The sequence below is a fragment of the Ascaphus truei genome, chromosome 7, assembly GCF_040206685.1.
Source record: "Ascaphus truei isolate aAscTru1 chromosome 7, aAscTru1.hap1, whole genome shotgun sequence".
Classification (NCBI taxonomy): Eukaryota; Metazoa; Chordata; class Amphibia; order Anura; family Ascaphidae; genus Ascaphus; species Ascaphus truei.
The window spans coordinates 33057724-33077762 of NC_134489.1; the positions used below are offsets into that span (position 1 = coordinate 33057724).

At 46.0% G+C, this 20039-nt stretch overlaps 1 protein-coding gene across 1 annotated transcript in view; it reads left to right on the plus strand.

Moving 5' to 3' along the window:
* ARNT (aryl hydrocarbon receptor nuclear translocator) overlaps positions 1–20039 on the plus strand; it is a 37100-nt gene that overhangs the window by 777 nt on the left and 16284 nt on the right. Inside the window, exons 2-12 of the mRNA XM_075607571.1 lie at positions 3090–3204; positions 4802–4858; positions 6117–6161; positions 7794–8007; positions 8399–8612; positions 8698–8800; positions 12705–12770; positions 14529–14614; positions 15275–15351; positions 16377–16511; positions 19926–20000. Coding sequence (XP_075463686.1) covers positions 3090–3204; positions 4802–4858; positions 6117–6161; positions 7794–8007; positions 8399–8612; positions 8698–8800; positions 12705–12770; positions 14529–14614; positions 15275–15351; positions 16377–16511; positions 19926–20000 — 1187 coding nt within the window. The remainder of the gene's footprint in view (positions 1–3089; positions 3205–4801; positions 4859–6116; positions 6162–7793; positions 8008–8398; positions 8613–8697; positions 8801–12704; positions 12771–14528; positions 14615–15274; positions 15352–16376; positions 16512–19925; positions 20001–20039) is intronic.

Sequence of the window (20039 nt, forward strand, 5' to 3'; positions counted from 1 at the left end):
TGTCGCTGTGCGCGTCTAGCTGTCGCTGTGTGCGTGTTCGTGTCGCTGTGTGCGTGTTCGTGTCGCTGTGTGCGTGTGCGTCTCGCTGTCGCTGTGTGCGTGTTCGTGTCGCTGCGTGTGCGTCTCGCTGTCGCTGTGTGCGTCTCGCTGTCGCTGTGTGCGTCGCGCTGTCGCTGTGTGCGTCGCGCTGTCGCTGTGTGCGTCGCGCTGTCGCTGTGTGCGTCGCGCTGTCGCTGTGTGCGTCGCGCTGTCGCTGTGTGCGTCGCGCTGTCGCTGTGTGCGTCGCGCTGTCGCTGTGTGCGTCGCGCTGTCGCTGTGTGCGTCGCGCTGTGTGCGTTTCTCTGCCGCTGTGGGCGTCTCTCTGCCGCTGTGGGCGTCTCTCTGCCGTTGTGTGCGTCTCGCTGTCGCTGTGTGCGTCTCGCTGTCACTGTGTGCGTCTCGCTGTGTGCGTGTGCGTCTCGCTGTCGCTTTGTGTGTCTCGCTGTCGCTTTGTGTGTCTCGCTGTCGCTGTGTGCGTCTCGCTGTGTGCGTGTGCGTCTCGCTGTGTACATGTGCGTCTCGCTGTCGCTGTGCGCGTGTGCGTCTCGCTGTCGCTGTGTGCGTGTGCCTCTCGCTGGCGCTGTGTGCGTGTGCCTCTCGCTGGCGCTGTGTGCGTGTGCCTCTTGCTGACGCCGTGTGCCTCTCGCTGTCGCTGTGTGTGTGTGTCTCACTGTCACTGTGTGTGTGTCTCACTGTCACTGTGTGTGTGTCTCACTGTCACTGTGTGTGTGTGACAGCCTCTGAACCAATCAACGGCTAGGTCGCTTGCTACATCGCTGCAAAGCGAAATACATCTTTCGCGGGTGACGTCATCCGTTGCCGTCGCGCGGCCTAATGCAGGAGTTCTGAACTGCAGTCTTTAAGCGCCCCCCCCCCTGCCCAATATGTCATGTTTTCAGGATATCCCTGCTTTAGCACAGGTGGCTCAGTCAAAGACTGAGCCACCTGTGCTGAAGCTGGGATATCCTTAACCTAACCTATTGGGGGTAAGGCGGGGGTCTTGGGCACTGGAGTTGAGAACCGCTGGGTTAATGCGGTCAATCCAGCTGTGTCTGTGTTTGGATTGTAAAGAAGCCCCCTAGTCTGTCTGACTCCAGTTTGCTTAGTTTAAAATAAATATTTGTCACGTTTCCTGTTGGGGCCCCACTGGCTTACATTTCCAAACAGAAACGGGAGGAATGTAGGGAAATGGATCACACAGAAAGGTGATGCTCCCCCCACATTCACACTACCAATGTATTTATTTTGCATACGGATCACATGTGAGCATTTCCCGTAGTAAGTTTTGGAGTGGTGGATTTTTAAATGATATGATCTGAGACAATGTAAAATATGCTTTGGAATACTGCCTCTGAAGTGCTTGCACCCGGTTTAATACCCTTGGGTAAATCCACTGTATCTCCCTGTGCCTCAGACACCACAATTGGATTATAAGCTCTTCAGGAAAGGCCGTTGTTCCTGCATAATTCTTGGTACAGCACAGAGGGCACTATTGGCGCCATATATGTATATATGTCACTTTGTGCCCAGACCATGAACCCAGAAAGAGATGTTTTCCTTGGTTATTGACAGGTTTGCTGGTGTCAGATAACTTGTCACTTTTTTTCAGTACGATACATCTTCCAACAGCGTTCTCCCCAAATGCCTTCACGTTTTGAACACTATATTGTGACTGTAAACACATCATGGCTTTCATTAGTACAGAACACATGTTCATCTTGTGGGAGCTGTAAGACCATGCAAAGCAGAATAAGATTTAACAGGACGCATGGGAAAGAATGTGCACATTCTCTTTGTGCGTTTCTTCACCCAAGAGGCCAGTTAAATTGCTTTTAGGCACAACAGTGGGTTTTTCAGAGACATCTTTTTCTAAAAATAACAGAAAGCAAGATGCCTTTAGGAAGTAGTTTTATTGTCTGTGGCGTTTGTTTAACCCTTTGGGTGTTCCAAGACGTAGCCAGTGCATCATGCGGTCTGGCCCTGGCGTAGTGGCCAGGTTTTAAGGATATCCCTGCTTCAGCACAGGGGGCTCAATCAGCCACCTATGCTGAAGCAGGGATATCCTTAAAACCTGACCTGTTGGTGGTCCTTGAGGACTAGAGTTGGCCACGTCATGCCTGTAGAGGACTGAGTTTGCCGCTCCTATGAAGCGCAGGGCGCAATCTGCACTGTATGGAAATGGATGCAGACTCTTCCTCTTTGCCAGAGGGTCTGTCGCATTCTGGTTCCACCGGCCCTCCGCCACCCAAGAATTGGAGCGGCAATCTCTCCCCTCCCCCCTTTAACTCCTAATTGTTTGTATGTTGTCTTAAAAAAAATTGTTTAAAATTACTACTTTTTTTTTTTTTGGACTAGCTTTTGAGGTTACCATGGTAACATTGTGCTGGAAATGCTCCTTTTTCGGTGGTCTGCGCATGCCCACGTGATCGCGACACGAAGCTGAGTTTGGTTTGGGAAGCAGAAGGCCAGTTGCACTCTGGTGCTGTCGTTCTTCTGGCACTCAAAGTGTTAAAATAAACCCACGAAGAGAAATCATACGTAATGCATAAAATTGATCATTTAGGCTTTCTCTTATTCCTTTCCCTTATGATGCGGACTGTTGCTTTAAACTGGAGTTAATTGCTTGTAACCTCCAATTTCATCCCCTTTGCGTTCAGAGCGCAGAAGCCGCTGTGCTGCAGGGGTAACATGATGGGAAATTTGCTTTGAACAGTGACAGGTTTCTATTGTAAATACTTGACAATAAATATTACCTCCAATGGCTACGTTTTCATAATTCAACCCTTTAAAATGTCATATGTAAATACACATTCAATTTGTAATACATGTAAATTGATGACGCTTTTCAGATAGAAAAAAAGTTTTCAATTAACTGGTCACTTTTCTCCTTTTTTGTTTATTGAAGAAATATTTATCACAAAGTTATCAAACATTTTAGTATTGTTATCGTGCCTGCGTGCTCCTCGCTGCCAGACACACCTGCATGATTGCAACGCTGTAGAAAAGTCCTGCAATTGAATTTCCCTTTTTTTGATGTAATTATGTTGTAGAGATGGCGTCTGATGTCCCAGCTCTGGGCGTGTCGGTGTCCTCAGGAAATCCTGGGTCTAGCGCTCAAGCTGGAGGCTCCATGGTCCAGAGACCCAACAAACGGCGCTCATCAGGGTTAGTAGCTTGTGTTTATACTGTAGCCATGAACGAGAGAAGCACATCCATGTCTTTACATGAAAACCTGTGTGTAGTAATGGAAGAAGAATCCAGACACGCCAATGCTCTTTGGTGAAGAAGATGGTGTTTATTCAAGCAGAATCGGTGTTTCGGTCCACCCAGGGGACCTTTGTTTTGACCGTTGGAGTACGTGGATTCTTCCTTTGCTATGTAGAACGTTCCCTTCCTGGCTAGTTAATCCTGTATGTACACGTGGCAGGGCTACTGTACCAAGAGCGCTCCTAAACCCTGAAAATATCAATTAAAAACCGAACCGGTTCCTCCGCGCAGCTACCACTGGAGCTCATCATAATAGGGGTTACTTGAGTACAGAACTAAAGATGGGATCCACTAAACTCCGTTGAGGCATACCCAGGGTCAATATGATGTTAACTGTTCAAGCCAATGGCTAATAACAAAGGATCGTGTTCTATCACCTATAGCTCATAATACTGGGCTTTATCAATAGAAATAATTCTTACCTCTTAGTAGTTTGTGATGAGGACATGGAGATTTAACTCTGCGTGACCAAGGTATAAAGGGTCAGCGAAGCAAAGACCATAGCATGTTTCATATGTTACGTGGAGCTGATTGACAGATAATTGAATAAATAGATTAACATTTACATTGTAAACACCAGCTTTGCAGGTTTTTTACAGTCTGCATGTAATGTATCGGGTGCAAATACTGTTTGTCAGTCTTCAAAGCCGGAGGGAAATTGCTTTCCTCTATCTTTTCCTGTTTAGAGTAATAATGGTGCTGTCACTCGTCAAACAGATGAACTGGTATAGCTGGTATACTTGAAATCCGTATTCCAAGAGAAATAAGTAAAATGATGGTTGTTTCTGTATTATGCAGGATTGCTCCATCTGTAAAACATTTCCGTCTAATTGGCTTTCCTAAACCAATGTAGCCATCCTGAACGCAAGATTTGGCTGTTTATTTCTTTGGAAATTAATTACAGATTGCATTTTTAGAGGTCTCTAAATTGGGATTGTTGACCAGTAAAGTATTTTATTTACCTTTTTTATCCCATCCTTCTGAGAGAGCCAATAAAGGCCTTGCCTGCGCAAACGTTTGTTAAACACAGTGATATCAGACAGAACAGAGCTGCTAGAGGAAATCCAACCCCCTCCCACGTCTCCATTTGATATATAATCACTTGCCTAATGCCTTGCATAGTAACTTTTTAAAAATATATTTACAAATGTCAGATTTTGTGGGAAAGTGCCAATCACAGATCACTGGCATTAGTTCACTAATGGTGTGGGTTCCCCCTGCAAAACATGGAAAAAGCCTTTACATACAGGGGAGAGGGGGGGGAAGGGGTTACACTATAAGAGCCTCCAGGGTGCCAGCCCTCAGGATGTACAATGTGCATTCATAGCGCACTCAAGGGGTTAAATAAAGGATACTGATCTCGTGGTGCTCTCTGATGTGGACCATAAGCGAGGGTGAGATTTAGCAGGACTCCACTGCTTGATAGGTATTTATTACACATGCTTTTATTTGTTTTATTTGTTCGTTGAGTTTTTATTTGCTTTGTTGTTTTCAGGTTGGATTTTGATGACGAGGATGACGATGATGATGAAGGAAGCAGTAAATTTCTGAGGTAGGTTGCTGTGGAATTAGATCTGTAAAACCGAAGCTGCCAAGTTTAATGTCGTTTTAAGCTGAGTTGTTTGATTGTTTTGTGTGTAAATATATAAATATGCATATACATGCAGTTATGTATAGGGACAAACACGTATATCTATCTTTATAGAACCCTGTGAGGTTGGATAACTTGTCTAGTGGGAAGTATTGTTTGTCCAATAAAAAGGTATCTTTTGGCTATTTCTACACTCTCTACAGTGTATTTTTATCTATGCCCTTTTGTCCTAATCCAAATGGGACCTTTGCACTCCTAATCAGGGACATTAGGGGAGGTGCAAGGTAAAGTGGAGAAAACCAGCACTACTCAAATAATTTATTTAGAATGATCTATTTGGAATTAAAATTAAAAAAAAAATCTATCTATCTCTTAACCTGTTATCTCAAACGTGTGTGAGCGGGTTAAGTGGCTGACTATTTTTTTTGAGACCTTAAGTGTAAGCTCAAGATAAGAGGTTCGCGATCCACCGCTGCAGATATTTGGAAGTGTACATTCAGACACTGCATTGCAGAATGTTAATTTGTTTCTTGTTTGCTATCCGAACGTGCAACTGATGTATATGAATCTGCCGTCAGATTTGCTGCTCATTCCCAAGGACAAACACAATGTAGAGTCTGTATGGCGAGAAGAACGATCATTTACTCAAATTAAAGAAACTGTAAAAATTGAATTAAACCTCGTTTCTCTGCAAGGTGTTTGCCCTCCTGGAAACAATGCCACTTAAAGACAGTATGTATGCATCAGGTTCTTTAAATTGTCCGTCCCTCCTAGAGCCAAACTGTAGTACGGCAGTGACTATTTTAATGTATAACTCCTGGGACACTGATAGCTTTGTTTTTGTTTTTGTTTTTTTTATTATTATTATTATTATTATTATTAATAACTTTGGAAACCTGGGGAGATATGTCTTCGAAGGGGTTTGCCTCCATTTTTTTTTTTTTGTCTCATTTAACTGTGTGGAAGTGTTTGAACAGACAAAGCTACCTCACCCCCTTTCTTTACCCTTGGCCCCCCACATGCCCTTATCAGAGAGCCAGTAAAGTTAACACTTCACGTTATGTGGGCGCTCGCAGCTTGAAAATACACTGCTGGTTATCTGATCAGAGAAACTGGAAAGCCCCTGTTGTTGTTTGTTGAATCGCATAGCTCTGGTAATCTGAGCTGTCGCATTCAGTTGTCACGTCTCATTGGTTTGTTTTCTCTGTGTGCTGTGTAGGTGTGATGATGATGGGCTCCCAAATGACAAGGAGAGATTTGCAAGGTACAGTATAGAGTGTGGCGACGGCTGCCTCTACCGGCTCACTTCCTGTTATAGCAGTCTAACTTCCCTGACCAACATCCATCTGTGATCAGCAATTTAGTCAAATGTTTTCACTATATAAAGGGTTGACGTTGTTACTGGATCATGATGCACTTCTAATAATTGCTCCTGCGGTGTCTTTTAAGTCTCCCAATATTCCGCTGAGATTGTAAACTCTTCCCTTTTTGACTTGTGGCATTCATGCTTAGCTCCGGTCCTCAAGCTCCCCAACAGGTCAGGTTTTCAGGATATCCCTGCTTCAGCACAGGTGGCTCAGATGAAGACCTCTGATTGAGCCACCTGTGCTGAAGCGTGGATATCCTGAAAACCCCACCTGTTGGAGGGGCTTGAGGGCTGGAGTTGAGCCCCCCTGCCACGTACTTGAACTCTATGTACTTTATTTTTTCACTATAGTCATTTGTAAAGCCCTATGTTGTCGCTGTATAAATACGATTCGACGTGTGTGTGTGTGTGTGTGTGTGTGTGTGTGTGTGCGCCTCTTTTTTTTACTAGAAGGGGCTTTTCAAGGCAAATCGGGGCTCAGTTTGGCATGGTGATTGGGGTGGGGTTGGGCTTTCTTATTGCTTCTGTGCTCCCCAAGTGCGTGGATTTGTAGAACAATTGTTTTTAATTCTAGGAAGAACCAGAAAACCTTATTTTTTCTTTACTTTTTCTTTAGCATATTGAGGTTCGAAACATATAAAGGAAGTACAACAGGAAGTAGTCATGTTTTGGTGGTGTCATTTACGTTACAGGATGTTCCAGGTGTCTGACATCAATGTCATTTCACATGCCATTTACCTCTCCACAGATGACAGGAAACAATATAACTAAATAATCGAGCAGCATAGATACTGCTAACATCGGAGATGTCCCTGCTAGAGACATGAGGACTTCATATAAAATCCCACTTTTTTTTCTTTTGTTTTTTTTTTCCCTCCCTCCCCTCCCAAACACCCCATGCTGCTGTCACCAAATGGTCCTGGCAGAGGCATAAATTACATCACAGGAGGTGACAGCCGGACAGCAGACGTCCATTACTTGGAGTGATTTTGGCTTGATTACTTTGAGATTTCGTCCTTATATATGAAACATGGTTATTACCTGACATAAAAACAGTGCGATGAAAGATTATCTTGGTGTAGTTTGTGTTTACTGAGTATCGATGAACTAGCGCAGCGGTGCGCAAACTGGGGGGCGCAAGACTTTTTTTTTGCGGGGGGGTGGGGGGTGCGGCTCACTTACCCGGCTTCCGTGTCCACTCGTCTCCATGACGCCGTGGGGCCACTTGACGTCACAGGACCCTGCGGCGTTATTTGACGCCTGTTGCCATGGAGAGGCTGAGGTTGTGGATCACGTGACGTCACAGAACCCCCGAGGTGTCATTTCACGCCACGGGGGGCGATACAGGGGGAGAGCGTGGGGGGGGGGGGGGGGGCGCAGCGCATGAAGTTTGCGCACCCCTCCGCTAGAGAACACTTGAATGCACTTGCTTCTCCTATAAATGGAAATGTTCGGGATTTCGACCTCCCAGAGAATGGCTGTAATGTGTAGCTGCGAGTCCTTGAGCTGGCGCTGTCTGTCCCGCCCCAGGGAGAATCACAGCGAGATAGAACGCAGGCGGAGGAACAAGATGACGGCGTACATCACCGAGCTGTCAGACATGGTGCCCACGTGCAGTGCCCTGGCACGCAAGCCAGACAAGCTCACCATCCTGCGCATGGCAGTGTCACACATGAAGTCTCTGCGTGGCACCGGGAACACGTCCACCGATGGCGCCTACAAACCCTCATTTCTGACAGACCAGGTATTACACGTGTGTTGGGTGACACGAGTGGTGGACAAATACATAAGCTCGGGGACCTGGGTTGAGGACAAGGCCCTTTATCTCTGTGTGGCTCATTCTATGTGCATGTCACTGGATTATGATGCATAATGATGGTAATGTCACTGCCTTTTTAAAGCATGTCACCCAACACCAGTGTCGGCTCACCTTGTTACCTTGGGCATGTTACTTTATCTCCCTGGGTCTTAGTCCCCACAATTAGATTGTAAGTTCTTCAGGACAGACACCGATTGTGCCTGCAAGATTCTATGTACAGCGCTGCTTACAATGTTGGAGCTATGTAAGCAGAAAATATGTATATGTATGTGTTCTGCATGGTGATAAACATGTTAATCTTGTGTGTCTGGGACAGGAGCTGAAACACCTGATCTTGGAGGCAGCGGACGGCTTTCTCTTTGTGGTATCGTGCGAGACGGGCAGAATCGTTTACGTGTCCGACTCTGTAACCCCCGTCCTCAACCAGCCCCAGTCGCAATGGTTTAGTAGCACCCTGTACGACCAGGTGCACCCAGACGACGTGGATAAACTCCGCGAGCAGCTCTCCACGTCCGAAAACGCAATGACAGGTGAGCTGCCCCCCCCCCCCCTGAAACCCACACCGTTTGCAACGTTGTAACAAGGCCCCCTTTACAAGGCTATCGCCTCTGGCAGGTCGTATCCTGGACCTGAAAACCGGGACCGTGAAGAAAGAGGGTCAGCAGTCTTCCATGAGAATGTGTATGGGCTCCCGGAGGTCATTCATTTGCAGAATGAGGTACGGGTCACTTTGTCTTTCTGCCTTTTTAATAATCCTTGTATATCTTTTTTTTTAATTTAAATTATTAATATTTTACCTCTTACACCGCCAGGACCCTCTGGCAGCTAAAGGGTTAAGAAGCTGGGATTGATGGCGTAGCTCAATAGGGATGTCGGTATTCTTTGAAGTGGCTGAAACCGGTTCCCATCCCAGCATCCTTTCTAACCTTGTGCAAGTCACTTTATCGCCCTGTGCCTCAGGCACCAACATTAGATTGTTAGCTCTGCAGGGAGAGTCTGATTCTAAAAGACAAACAGCGCAAAACGCAAATGGTGAAGTATATCAAAGCATGTTTAGTATAAAACGGAGGTAAGTATTCTGCGTACATTAATATAAAAGAACATTAGCATATACGTGTACAATACACGATTTTACCACACAGCTGGCATCAGGGTGGGCAGTGGGTGGAGGTCCCTCTAGTGGATAGTCCTCTGCAGTTTCCAGATATCGTCTGGGTCTTTCACGATGATAGCAGCTTGTGACAAGCATCCAAATCGTCTGGAAATTACGTGTAGAGGACACTCGGTTGTCATCTGGGTTCGAACATCACGTGCTGCACTGATGTGGAGAGTCCTCGGCTGAGTTGAACACACTGTGTGTGTAATGGAAAAAAGTCTCTATAGCAGTATGCCAGTAAGTACAGTATAGCATACTGCTATAGAGACTTTTTTCCATTAAACACACAGTGTGTTCAACTGTCAGAGGACTATCCACTAGAGTAGTGATTCCCAATCTGTGCGCCTGGTGTGCTGTGTCTTGCCTAGAGGGGCGCCTCGAGTATCCTCCCCACCATCCCTCCGATTATCCCTCCCCACCATCCCTCCTTTATGGCGGCTGGGCCGCAGGGGATTGGATGGATGATGATGCGGGGGGCGAGGCTTAGAATGCCGGCCGAGCCGCAGGGGATTGGCTGCAGGCAGAGAGGAAGCCGGGGGCGGGGCTTCCGCTTTGTGCAGAGCACACGGTGACTGTGTCTGCCTTCCCGCTCCTGGCTCCTGTGTCGTCTGCGCGGTGTCCCGTCCCCTTCTGCCCCGGGTGATAGGAGAAGGTAGCGGGGGTGCTGGGGGGAGTGGGTTAGTTGTACATTTGCCTGTCCTTGACGGATATCCTGCCTTTCCTCCTCTCCCCCCCCCCCCCCCCTCCTTCCTCCAGTCACTCACATCTGTCGCTGCCTCTGCTCTCCAATGTGTGTGTGTGTGTATCTCTGTGTGTGTGTGTGTGCAGGGTTTGTGTGTTTGTGTATTTGTGTGCAGGGAGCTGCCTGCACGGATCTCCTGCCTTTCCTCCCCCCCCTCTCTCCCCCCCCCCTCCTCTCTCCCCCCCCCTCCTCTCTCCCCCCCCCCAGTCACTTACATCCGTTGCTGCATCTGCTCTGCACTGTGTGTGTGTATATATATATATGTATGTATGTGTGTGTATGTGTGTATATATCTGTGTGTATATATATATGTGTGTATGTGGGTGTGTGTGTGTGTGTGTGTGTGTATATGTATATATATATATATATATATATATATATATATATATATATATATATATATATATATATATATATATATATATATATATATATATACACAATCTGTGTATATATATATATATATATATATATACACAATCTGTGTATATATATATATATATATATATATATATACACAATCTGTGTATATAGATCTGTATATGTGACTGTGTGCAGGGAGCCGCCTGCACGGATCTCCTGCCTTTCCTCCCTCCCCCCCCTCCCCCCAGTCACTCACATCCGTCGCTGCCTCTGCTCTCCACTGTGTGTGTGTCTGAGAGAGTGTGTGAGGTCTGAGAGAGAGTGTGTGAGGTCTGAGAGAGAGTGTGTGAGGTCTGAGAGAGAGAGTGTGTGAGGTCTGAGAGAGAGAGTGTGTGAGGTCTGAGAGAGAGAGTGTGTGGGGTCTGAGAGAGAGAGTGTGTGGGGTCTGAGAGAGAGAGTGTAGGGTCTGAGAGAGAGAGAGTGTGTGGGGTCTGAGAGAGAGAGAGTGTGTGAGGTCTGAGAGAGAGAGAGAGTGTGTGAGGTCTGAGAGAGAGAGAGAGTGTGTGAGGTCTGAGAGAGAGAGAGAGTGTGTGAGGTCTGAGAGAGAGTGTGTGAGGTCTGAGAGAGAGTGTGTGAGGTCTGAGAGAGAGTGTGTGAGGTCTGAGAGAGAGTGTGTGAGGTCTGAGAGAGAGTGTGTGAGGTCTGAGAGAGAGTGTGTGAGGTCTGAGAGAGAGTGTGTGAGGTCTGAGAGAGAGTGTGTGAGGTCTGAGAGAGAGTGTGTGAGGTCTGAGAGAGAGTGTGTGAGGTCTGAGAGAGAGTGTGTGAGGTCTGAGAGAGAGTGTGTGAGGTCTGAGAGAGAGTGTGTGAGGTCTGAGGGAGAGTGTGTGAGGTCTGAGGGAGAGTGTGTGAGGTCTGAGGGAGAGTGTGTGAGGTCTGAGGGAGAGTGTGTGAGGTCTGAGGGAGAGTGTGTGTGTGAGGTCTGAGGGAGAGTGTGTGTGAGGTCTGAGGGAGAGTGTGTGTGTGAGGTCTGAGGGAGAGTGTGTGTGTGAGGTCTGAGGGAGAGTGTGTGTGTGAGGTCTGAGGGAGAGTGTGTGTGTGAGGTCTGAGGGAGAGTGTGTGTGTGAGGTCTGAGGGAGAGTGTGTGTGTGTGTGTGAGGTCTGAGGGAGATTGTGTGTGTGTGAGGTCTGAGGGAGAGAGTGTGGTGTCTGATAAAGTGTGTGAGGGAAAGAGGGTGTCTGAAATGAGTGAGGGAAAGAGGGTGTCTGAAATGAGTGAGGGAAAGAGGGTGTCTGAAATGAGTGAGGGAAAGAGGGTGTCTGAAATGAGTGAGGGAAAGAGGGTGTCTGAAATGAGTGAGGGAAAGAGGGTGTCTGAAATGAGTGAGGGAAAGAGGGTGTCTGAAATGAGTGAGGGAAAGAGGGTGTCTGAAATGAGTGAGGGAAAGAGGGTGTCTGAGAGAGACACCAACTGCGCACTGCATCTGTTAGGTATGTATATACACCTTTGTTTTTACTTTGGGCGCCGCGGAAAAATCCTGATCGCCTTGGGGAGCCTTGAACCGAAAAAGTTTGGGAACCACTGCTCTAGAGGGACCTCCACCCACTGCCCACCCTGATGCCAGCTGTGTGGTAAATTCGTGTATTGTACACGTATATGCTAATGTTCTTTTATATTAATGTACGCAGAATACTTACCTCCTTTTTATACTAAACATGTTTTGATATACTTCACCATTTGCGTTTTGCGCTGTTTTTTGTCTTTTATCTCCAGTTCGTGAGGGTGCCGAGTCACTCCTTAACTATAGCTGCATACGCCTATCACGTTACCTTGCGGTTTTGTATGGTTTAATTTATTTATATTTTTCTCCATACTTTTTCACCACATTAGGATTGTGTGCACAATCCAATTAAGATATAGGGGTTGACAATATTGTTTTTTCACTGACAGACATTGGTCTTTTACCACATTTAAGTTGTTTTTTGTGTTGCGCACTTATTCTTTCCATCAGAGTCTGATTGTGCCTGCGACATTTCAATGTTCAGCACTGCATACATTGTCAGTGCTATATCCAACAGAAAAAAAGATTACATTGTAAACCTCTAAAACGGCATTATCTGGGTGCGTGTTATTGGGCCTCCATGAAACGTGTGTGTGTGTGTTAAGAATGACCTCTGAAAAGGCCAGTGTTAAAAAAGAAGACATGGTTTTATATATCATTTTAGCATAGTGAGAATGAGTGTGTTCCTTATAGAACCGCTGTAAGGACTCCTCGAATATCTCAGGGAAAACAGAAAAACGATGTAAAAATGACATATATTCCAGCCTGGAAAGACATGACATTTGGATGTGTGTTTGGACAGGTGTGGAAGCAGCACGGTGGATACGTCGTCCATGAGCAGACTGGGCTTCCTCAGGAACAGATGCAGGTAACGCTGTCAAATGTGCAAATGTGTTCAGGTTCATTTCCCGTCCAACGCCTGCATCTTTCACCGTAGTCGCAGATTATTAATGGCTGCTTAAATTCACATCAACGCCAGACCATATAAAGTGCTACTTGTGCCCTGTTTTTAGACTGGAAAGGAATTTTGAGCAAACTTCTTGTATCCAATGACTTGGGGGTGGAATTCTTCAGCTGCGAGGCCAAAGCCGGTCCTCTCCCCTCCAATAAGTTCCTTTTATACTGCGTCTTTCGTGCACCATTGTGCAGTGGAACAGGAAATAGTCACGGTGTATATTATTCATTGTGCAGTGGAACAGGAAATAGTCATGGTGTATATTATTCATTGTGCAGTGGAACAGGAAATAGTCAAGGTGTATATTATTCATTGTGCAGTGGAACAGGAAATAGTCACGGTGTATATTATTCATTGTGCAGTGGAACAGGAAATAGTCACGGTGTATATTATTCATTGTGCAGTGGAACAGGAAATAGTCACGGTGTATATTATTCATTGTGCAGTGGAACAGGAAATAGTCACGGTGTATATTATTCATTGTGCAGTGGAACAGGAAATAGTCACGGTGTATATTATTCATTGTGCAGTGGAACAGGAAATAGTCAAGGTGTATATTATTCATTGTGCAGTGGAACAGGAAATAGTCACGGTGTATATTATTCATTGTGCAGTGGAACAGGAAATAGTCACGGTGTATATTATTCATTGTGCAGTGGAACAGGAAATAGTCAAGGTGTATATTATTCATTGTGCAGTGGAACAGGAAATAGTCACGGTGTATATTATTCATTGTGCAGTGGAACAGGAAATAGTTAAGGTGTATATTATTCATTGTGCAGTGGAACAGGAAATAGTCACGGTGTATATTATTCATTGTGCAGTGGAACAGGAAATAGTCAAGGTGTATTATTCATTGTGCAGTGGAACAGGAAATAGTCAAGGTGTATATTATTCATTGTGCAGTGGAACAGGAAATAGTCAAGGTGTATATTATTCATTGTGCAGTGGAACAGGAAATAGTCACGGTGTATTATTCATTGTGCAGTGGAACAGGAAATAGTCAAGGTGTATATTATTCATTGTGCAGTGGAACAGGAAATAGTCAAGGTGTATATTATTCATTGTGCAGTGGAACAGGAAATAGTCAAGGTGTATATTATTCATTGTCTTTTTTTTTTTTCCTTTTTGCAATTGACATTTTTGTGCTTTGGAAATCTCTGATATTCACCTTATTGACACTGTTTTCCACACCTAATTTTTATTTATTTTAACTGATCTCGTAACTGGTTTTGCTAACGAATATTCCAGCTGATGTCTCTAAAAAACATTGTTCCTCTGATATATGCTTCCCTTTTGTACCTTGTTTGAACACTTAGTATAGAGAGACACCATCTCCCTTCATTCTCTCCAACTCCAAACATGCACACAGCTGGTTGCATATTCCTTAGCCTGGGAAGTCTATCTTATCTCTTTTCTCAGCAGAGGAGAACGCAGCTGTAAACCACCAGTCAGGTCCAAAAACACATTACAAAAGGGGGAGGAGGGTTCCCAATTACCTGCACTCGCAGATGACCCCAAGGAAATACCGTGGGATCTGATACTCCTATTTACAACATAGTTTTCAATATTAATATCTTGAAGGACAGTTAGAGATTTTTATTCTTGCAATAGGGAATATTTGTGTGATCCGATTGTCTTTAACCTAGCTCTGTTCTTTAATTCCAATAGGAATGGCCTGGGGCCATCAAAGGATGGGGAGCCTCAGTTTGTGGTTGTGCATTGCACTGGATACATTAAAGCTTGGCCTCCCGCAGGTGAGACTTCTAACCGTGCAAGTACAGATCCTATACCTGTACTCTGGGTTACTCTGGGTGTATGTTCTGTTCCATGCTACATACAGAAGTATCAGGCTTCCCTGGTCTCTGCTGGGATATGATATTCTACATCAACACTGTCATATATGTGTGTGATGTTCTGAGTTATAACAGAGATACGTGTTGTTGCTGTACCTGGGGATATCATGTGCTTGACCTGTAGCTGTAATTAACTTTATTATAATAACGTTGAATGACCGTTATCATTATTTAGGTTTCTAACCCATTAGCTGTTTTGCTAAGAGTTATTCGTTAGATACCGGAAGGAAAAGGTTAAATCTAGTTCCAGCCAGTGTGTCTTGCCCTGGTGTATAAACACATCAGTTATATAATTGGAGATCTGCAGAATCCAAGAAAACATGACGTTACTAGGGATAAACAAAGATGGTCGTTTCCAGCTGTACAGAAGTGTTGGTGTCCACCATGCTGGCTGCATTGTAAGCAAGATAACATTACTATTCATAGGTTCTCTGACTATAAGGTTGTCTGCAATTTTTCTCTCCAACGCAGTTTTTTTTAATAGAACTGAACACACTTTCCCTGATTCTCGTTATCTTAACTGAATAAATGAAAGCCTGTATCCCGTTGACCTTCTCTCAGGTGTCACGTTGTCAGAAGAGGATCCTGATGCAGGACAGGGCAGCAAATTCTGCCTTGTGGCCATTGGGAGACTGCAGGTGAGCTCCCTGTTTATGTAGCACTGTGCACCTCCTGCGGATGCTTCGCTGGTTGAGCGGGCAGGAGATCGAAGCGTAATCAAAAATGCTAAATCCTTTCTCTTCGATCGCTCTTTCTGTGTTTCCTTTCTCTGTTTTATTTTTGTCGATCCTTTTTTCCTTCACTATTCAAAAAGCGGCTCTCTCCAGGATGTTCGCATAGAAAGTAAAAGACGTAATTGCAGAAAGCGCACAGTGTTATAAAGTATAGAAAGCGCGTGCAATGTTATACAGAACAGAAAGAGCGCAGGGTTATAAAGTATAGAAAGCGCGTGCAATGTTATACAGAACAGAAAGAGCGCAGGGTTATAAAGTATAGAAAGCGCGTGCAATGTTATACAGAACAGAAAGAGCGCAGGGTTGTAAAGTATAGAAAGCGCGTGCAATGTTATACAGAACAGAAAGAGCGCAGGGTTATAAAGTATTGAAAGCGCGTGCAATGTTATACAGAACAGAAAGAGCGCAGGGTTATAAAGTATAGAAAGCGCGTGCAATGTTATACAGAACAGAAAGAGCGCAGGGTTGTAAAGTATAGAAAGCGCGTGCAATGTTATACAGAACAGAAAGAGCGCAGGGTTATAAAGTATAGAAAGCGCGTGCAATGTTATACAGAACAGAAAGAGCGCAGGGTTATAAAGTATAGAAAGCGCGTGCAATGTTATACAGAACAGAAAGAGCGCAGGGTTGTAAAGTATAGAAAGCGCGTGCAATGTTATACAGAACAGAAAGAGCGCAGGGTTATAAAGTATAGAAAGCGCGTGCAATGTTATACAGAACAGAAAGAGCGCAGGGTTGTGCGGCAGAGTGCGCACATGTTTTATAGCTGCTGTTTTAACCCTATTGCAGTTCTCGCCAGCACTAAGGGACCTAACCAATGATCCATTTTCACATTGCAAAGCGAAAGCAGAATATCCAGGCTCTTTTCCAGTAATAATAATGCCTGTCTGTGCGTGTTGTATATAATATATATTTATTTTTCCCTAAAGGTTACAAGCTCCCCTAACTGCACGGACATGAACAGTCTCTGCCAGCCCATTGAGTTTATCTCCAGGCACAACGTCGACGGGCTCTTCACATTTGTGGATCACCGGTGTGCAGCCACCATCGGGTACCAGCCGCAGGTGAGAAGCTGATGTGCGTGGTCACAGAATTGCATGAACCTGTGTGCTGGGGAGCAATGCATTGCTGGGCCCTCCATCAGTGCAAATATCTCTGGTTCCAGGGCTCCCCTGGTGGGATCCTCCTGTCCAGGTTAAAAACAAATATTTGGGGGGGGAGGGGGGGGAAATGGGTTGCCGTTTAAAAAAAGATGTTGGAATAAAGAGTGGCATTTAGTGACATCTTCGATGGAGCCACATGTGCTAAAGTGGGGATATCCTGGAAATCTGACCTGTTAGGGGGTCTTGAGGACTGGAGTTGAGAACCCCTGGGTTTAGCAACAAACCCTGAGGGGAACTACAGGGGAAGACAAGTATTTTGTGAAGGGGCAGTCCTTCCTAGGACCAAACTGCACTAATGGCGGGGACAAGTTTATGGCGTCCCATCTGGGTGATTGTTGGAGTTTTTGTTTAACCAAAATTCAACACCTTTAAGCTTATTTAAAAACAAAAACAGAAGTCCCACGTGCTCCCCCCTCTCTCCCTTATCTGTATTTGCTTTTTGATAAGGACAAAGTGGGATAAGTGGAAAGGAAACGATTGACCTACAACCACATTCAGAGGCCCCTAAGGAATGCAATCTGTCATTATCCAACCCAATTCTCTATCTCTCCCTTGGCACAGAATAGGCACTATGGCGACAATACAGTTGGAACAAATGAGTTCGGGTGCTAACAAATCCTACATGGGGTGAGCCTCTATTCCCCCCTAAAGTCCCAACAAAGATGAGAAGGGATCTTTTTAAAAGCTTAAAATTACAATAAGAAGTTATTAAATTGCCAATAAGGACTGAATATAGACTTGTTTGACGTAGCCGGCCGTCACCTTGTGAAGGGGTAATCTGATCCCGAAATGCTGCATGCTATGTGGCCCCATTTTATTCTTTTTGTCTTATTTATTTTTTCTCTGTAGTCTAGGCATCTATTTGATCTATTCTATATTCATGTATGGTTTGCTATTGACTACATTCTGATGGGCAGATTAAGTCTATCCCATCCTTTGACATTAATAATCCGAAAGCAGCCAAAGCATTATTTTTGGGCAGATCGGTTTGAGGAATCCAGTGCGACTGTTAATTTAGTTACAAAGGGGTTTCTTTTTGTACCAGCTACATGCGATTGCAACGTGTATTGAAGAAAGCTGTGTGGTGCTCCAAAAACCCAGGCACAAATGCTTCATTAGCTCATTATATGTGAAGAAATCCCCTGATGGAATGCCCCTATGGTATCACGTTGTAATCAGATAGTAGGTAGGTGCAGGGGTGCGGCCGCCAGGGGGGGGGGTTGCCTCCTGTCCTGGTGCTCCCTCCTGCCCTGGTGCTCCGCTCCCTCCTGCCCTGGTGCTCCGCTCCCTCCTGTCCTGGTGCTCCGCTCCCTCCTGTCCTGGTGCTCCGCTCCCTCCTGCCCTGGTGCTCCGCTCCCTCCTGCCCTGGTGCTCCGCTCCCTCCTGTCCTGGTGCTCCCATCCCCTGTCCCCTTGGTGTGGAAGATGAGCGCGGGGGCGTGTAGTGGTGATGCACTTCTGGCGGGTCGGATCGTCGGCCTTCCCCCTCCCCCCCTCCCGTCCCCAGGCACTTACATCCGGCGCTGCATCTCTTGCTCCACTTTGTGTGTGTGTCTGTGTGTCTGTGTGTCTGTGTGTCTGTGTGTCTGTGTGTCTGTGTGTCTGTGTCTGTCTGTGTGTGTCTGTGTGTGTCTGTGTGTGTCTGAGGGTGTGTGTGTGTGTGTGTGTCTGAGGCTGTGTGTGTGTGTGTGTGTGTCTGAGGGTGGGTGTGTGTGTGTGTGGCTGTCTGGTGTGTGTGTGTGTGGCTGTCTGGTGTGTGTGTGTGTGGCTGTCTGGTGTGTGTGTGTGTGGCTGTCTGGTGTGTGTGTGTGTGTGGCTGTCTGGTGTGTGTGTGTGTGGCTGTCTGGTGTGTGTGTGTGTGTGTGTGTGGCTGTCTGGTGTGTGTGTGTGTGGCTGTCTGGTGTGTGTGTGTGGCTGTCTGGTGTGTGTGTGGCTGTCTGGTGTGTGTGTGGCTGTCTGGTGTGTGTGTGGCTGTCTGGTGTGTGTGTGGCTGTCTGGTGTGTGTGGCTGTCTGGTGTGTGTGTGTGTGTGTGGCTGTCTGGTCACGTCTGCGAGAGGGAGAGTCTGCGAGAGGGAGAGTCTGCGAGAGGGAGAGTCTGCGAGAGGGAGAGTCTGCGAGAGGGAGAGTCTGCGAGAGGGAGAGTCTGCGAGAGGGAGAGTCTGCGAGAGGGAGAGTCTGCGAGAGGGAGAGTCTGCGAGAGGGAGTGTCTGCGAGAGGGAGAGTGTTTGTGTCTGTCTGTCTGTGAATGAATACAGACACCAACCCACAGTCAGTCAGTCACCCACCCCGTCACCCACACACCCCCACACCCACTCTCTCTCTCTGTCTAGTTAAAATTATGCCCCCCCCCCCCCCCGAAAACATTTCTGCGGACGCCCATGACGTCACCCGCTGCATATAACATACATTAATGGTGAAAATGCACAGACTACAGGGGGGTGAGCTGCCTGAAGCGGTTTCTTTGAAGGCTTCGGGTGCCACTGGTACAGTAGTTTGGGATTGCTAGCCGCAGTTGTATGTATATATGTATTTCTATAACGTCTCCAGCTGTACTTGACGCTTTACAAGAGATAATGCAGTACAGGAAATTATAGTTCAATAAGTGCAACAAATAAGATCAGGCGATGGGAAAGGAAATCCCTGCCCCAGAGAGCTTACAATCTAAGTGGTATGATGGGAAACTTTACAGACGGCAAGTGAGGGAATAAGTGCAGTAGATGGCAGTCGTTGGTGGGAGTGACGCTGTGTGTGGGACAGTAGCCAGGAGTCTAGACTAATGAAACGCTTAAATTAAGAGGCAAGGTTTTTTTTTTTTTTTTTTTAAAGGTTTGTTTTAAAGGGGAGAGACGGTGCTTGCCGTAAACAGTGTGAGGGCGTTCCATAAGTAAGGGGACACTGAGGGGAAAAGGTTTAAGGTGAGAGGGCAGTAGAGGTGAAAGGGGTGGAAAGGAGACAGTTGTGGGTAAAACGCAGGGGCAGAGCGAGAGATCAGAGCTGATATGTAGGGAGGAGCAGATGAGTAGAGAGCCTTGAAAGTAAGGGGGAGACCTTTTGTGGGTCATCTGAAACTTGATGGGAAGTCGGGAGAGGTATTTAAGGAGGAGATGGTGTTCAGTTTCTGTCTGGGCCATTCTCTGATCTTTCTCTTTCCCGTGCATTGCTAGCTTGTATGTTTTTATATAAGATGTGTATCCCAATGCGCCATTCGTGGATAAATAATTTCTTCACTTATGCTGCTGACCCCCCTGGCAGCTAAGGGGTTAATCACACAGGAAGCTGGTTTCCCTGAACACCCTGTTCTTTGTTTGTACTTAGGAACTCTTAGGGAAGGACGTGGTGGAGTTTGCTCACCCAGAGGACCAGCAGCTCTTAAGAGACAGCTTTCAGCAGGTACCGCGTGCACATCTAACGTCTTGTCTTACGTCTAAA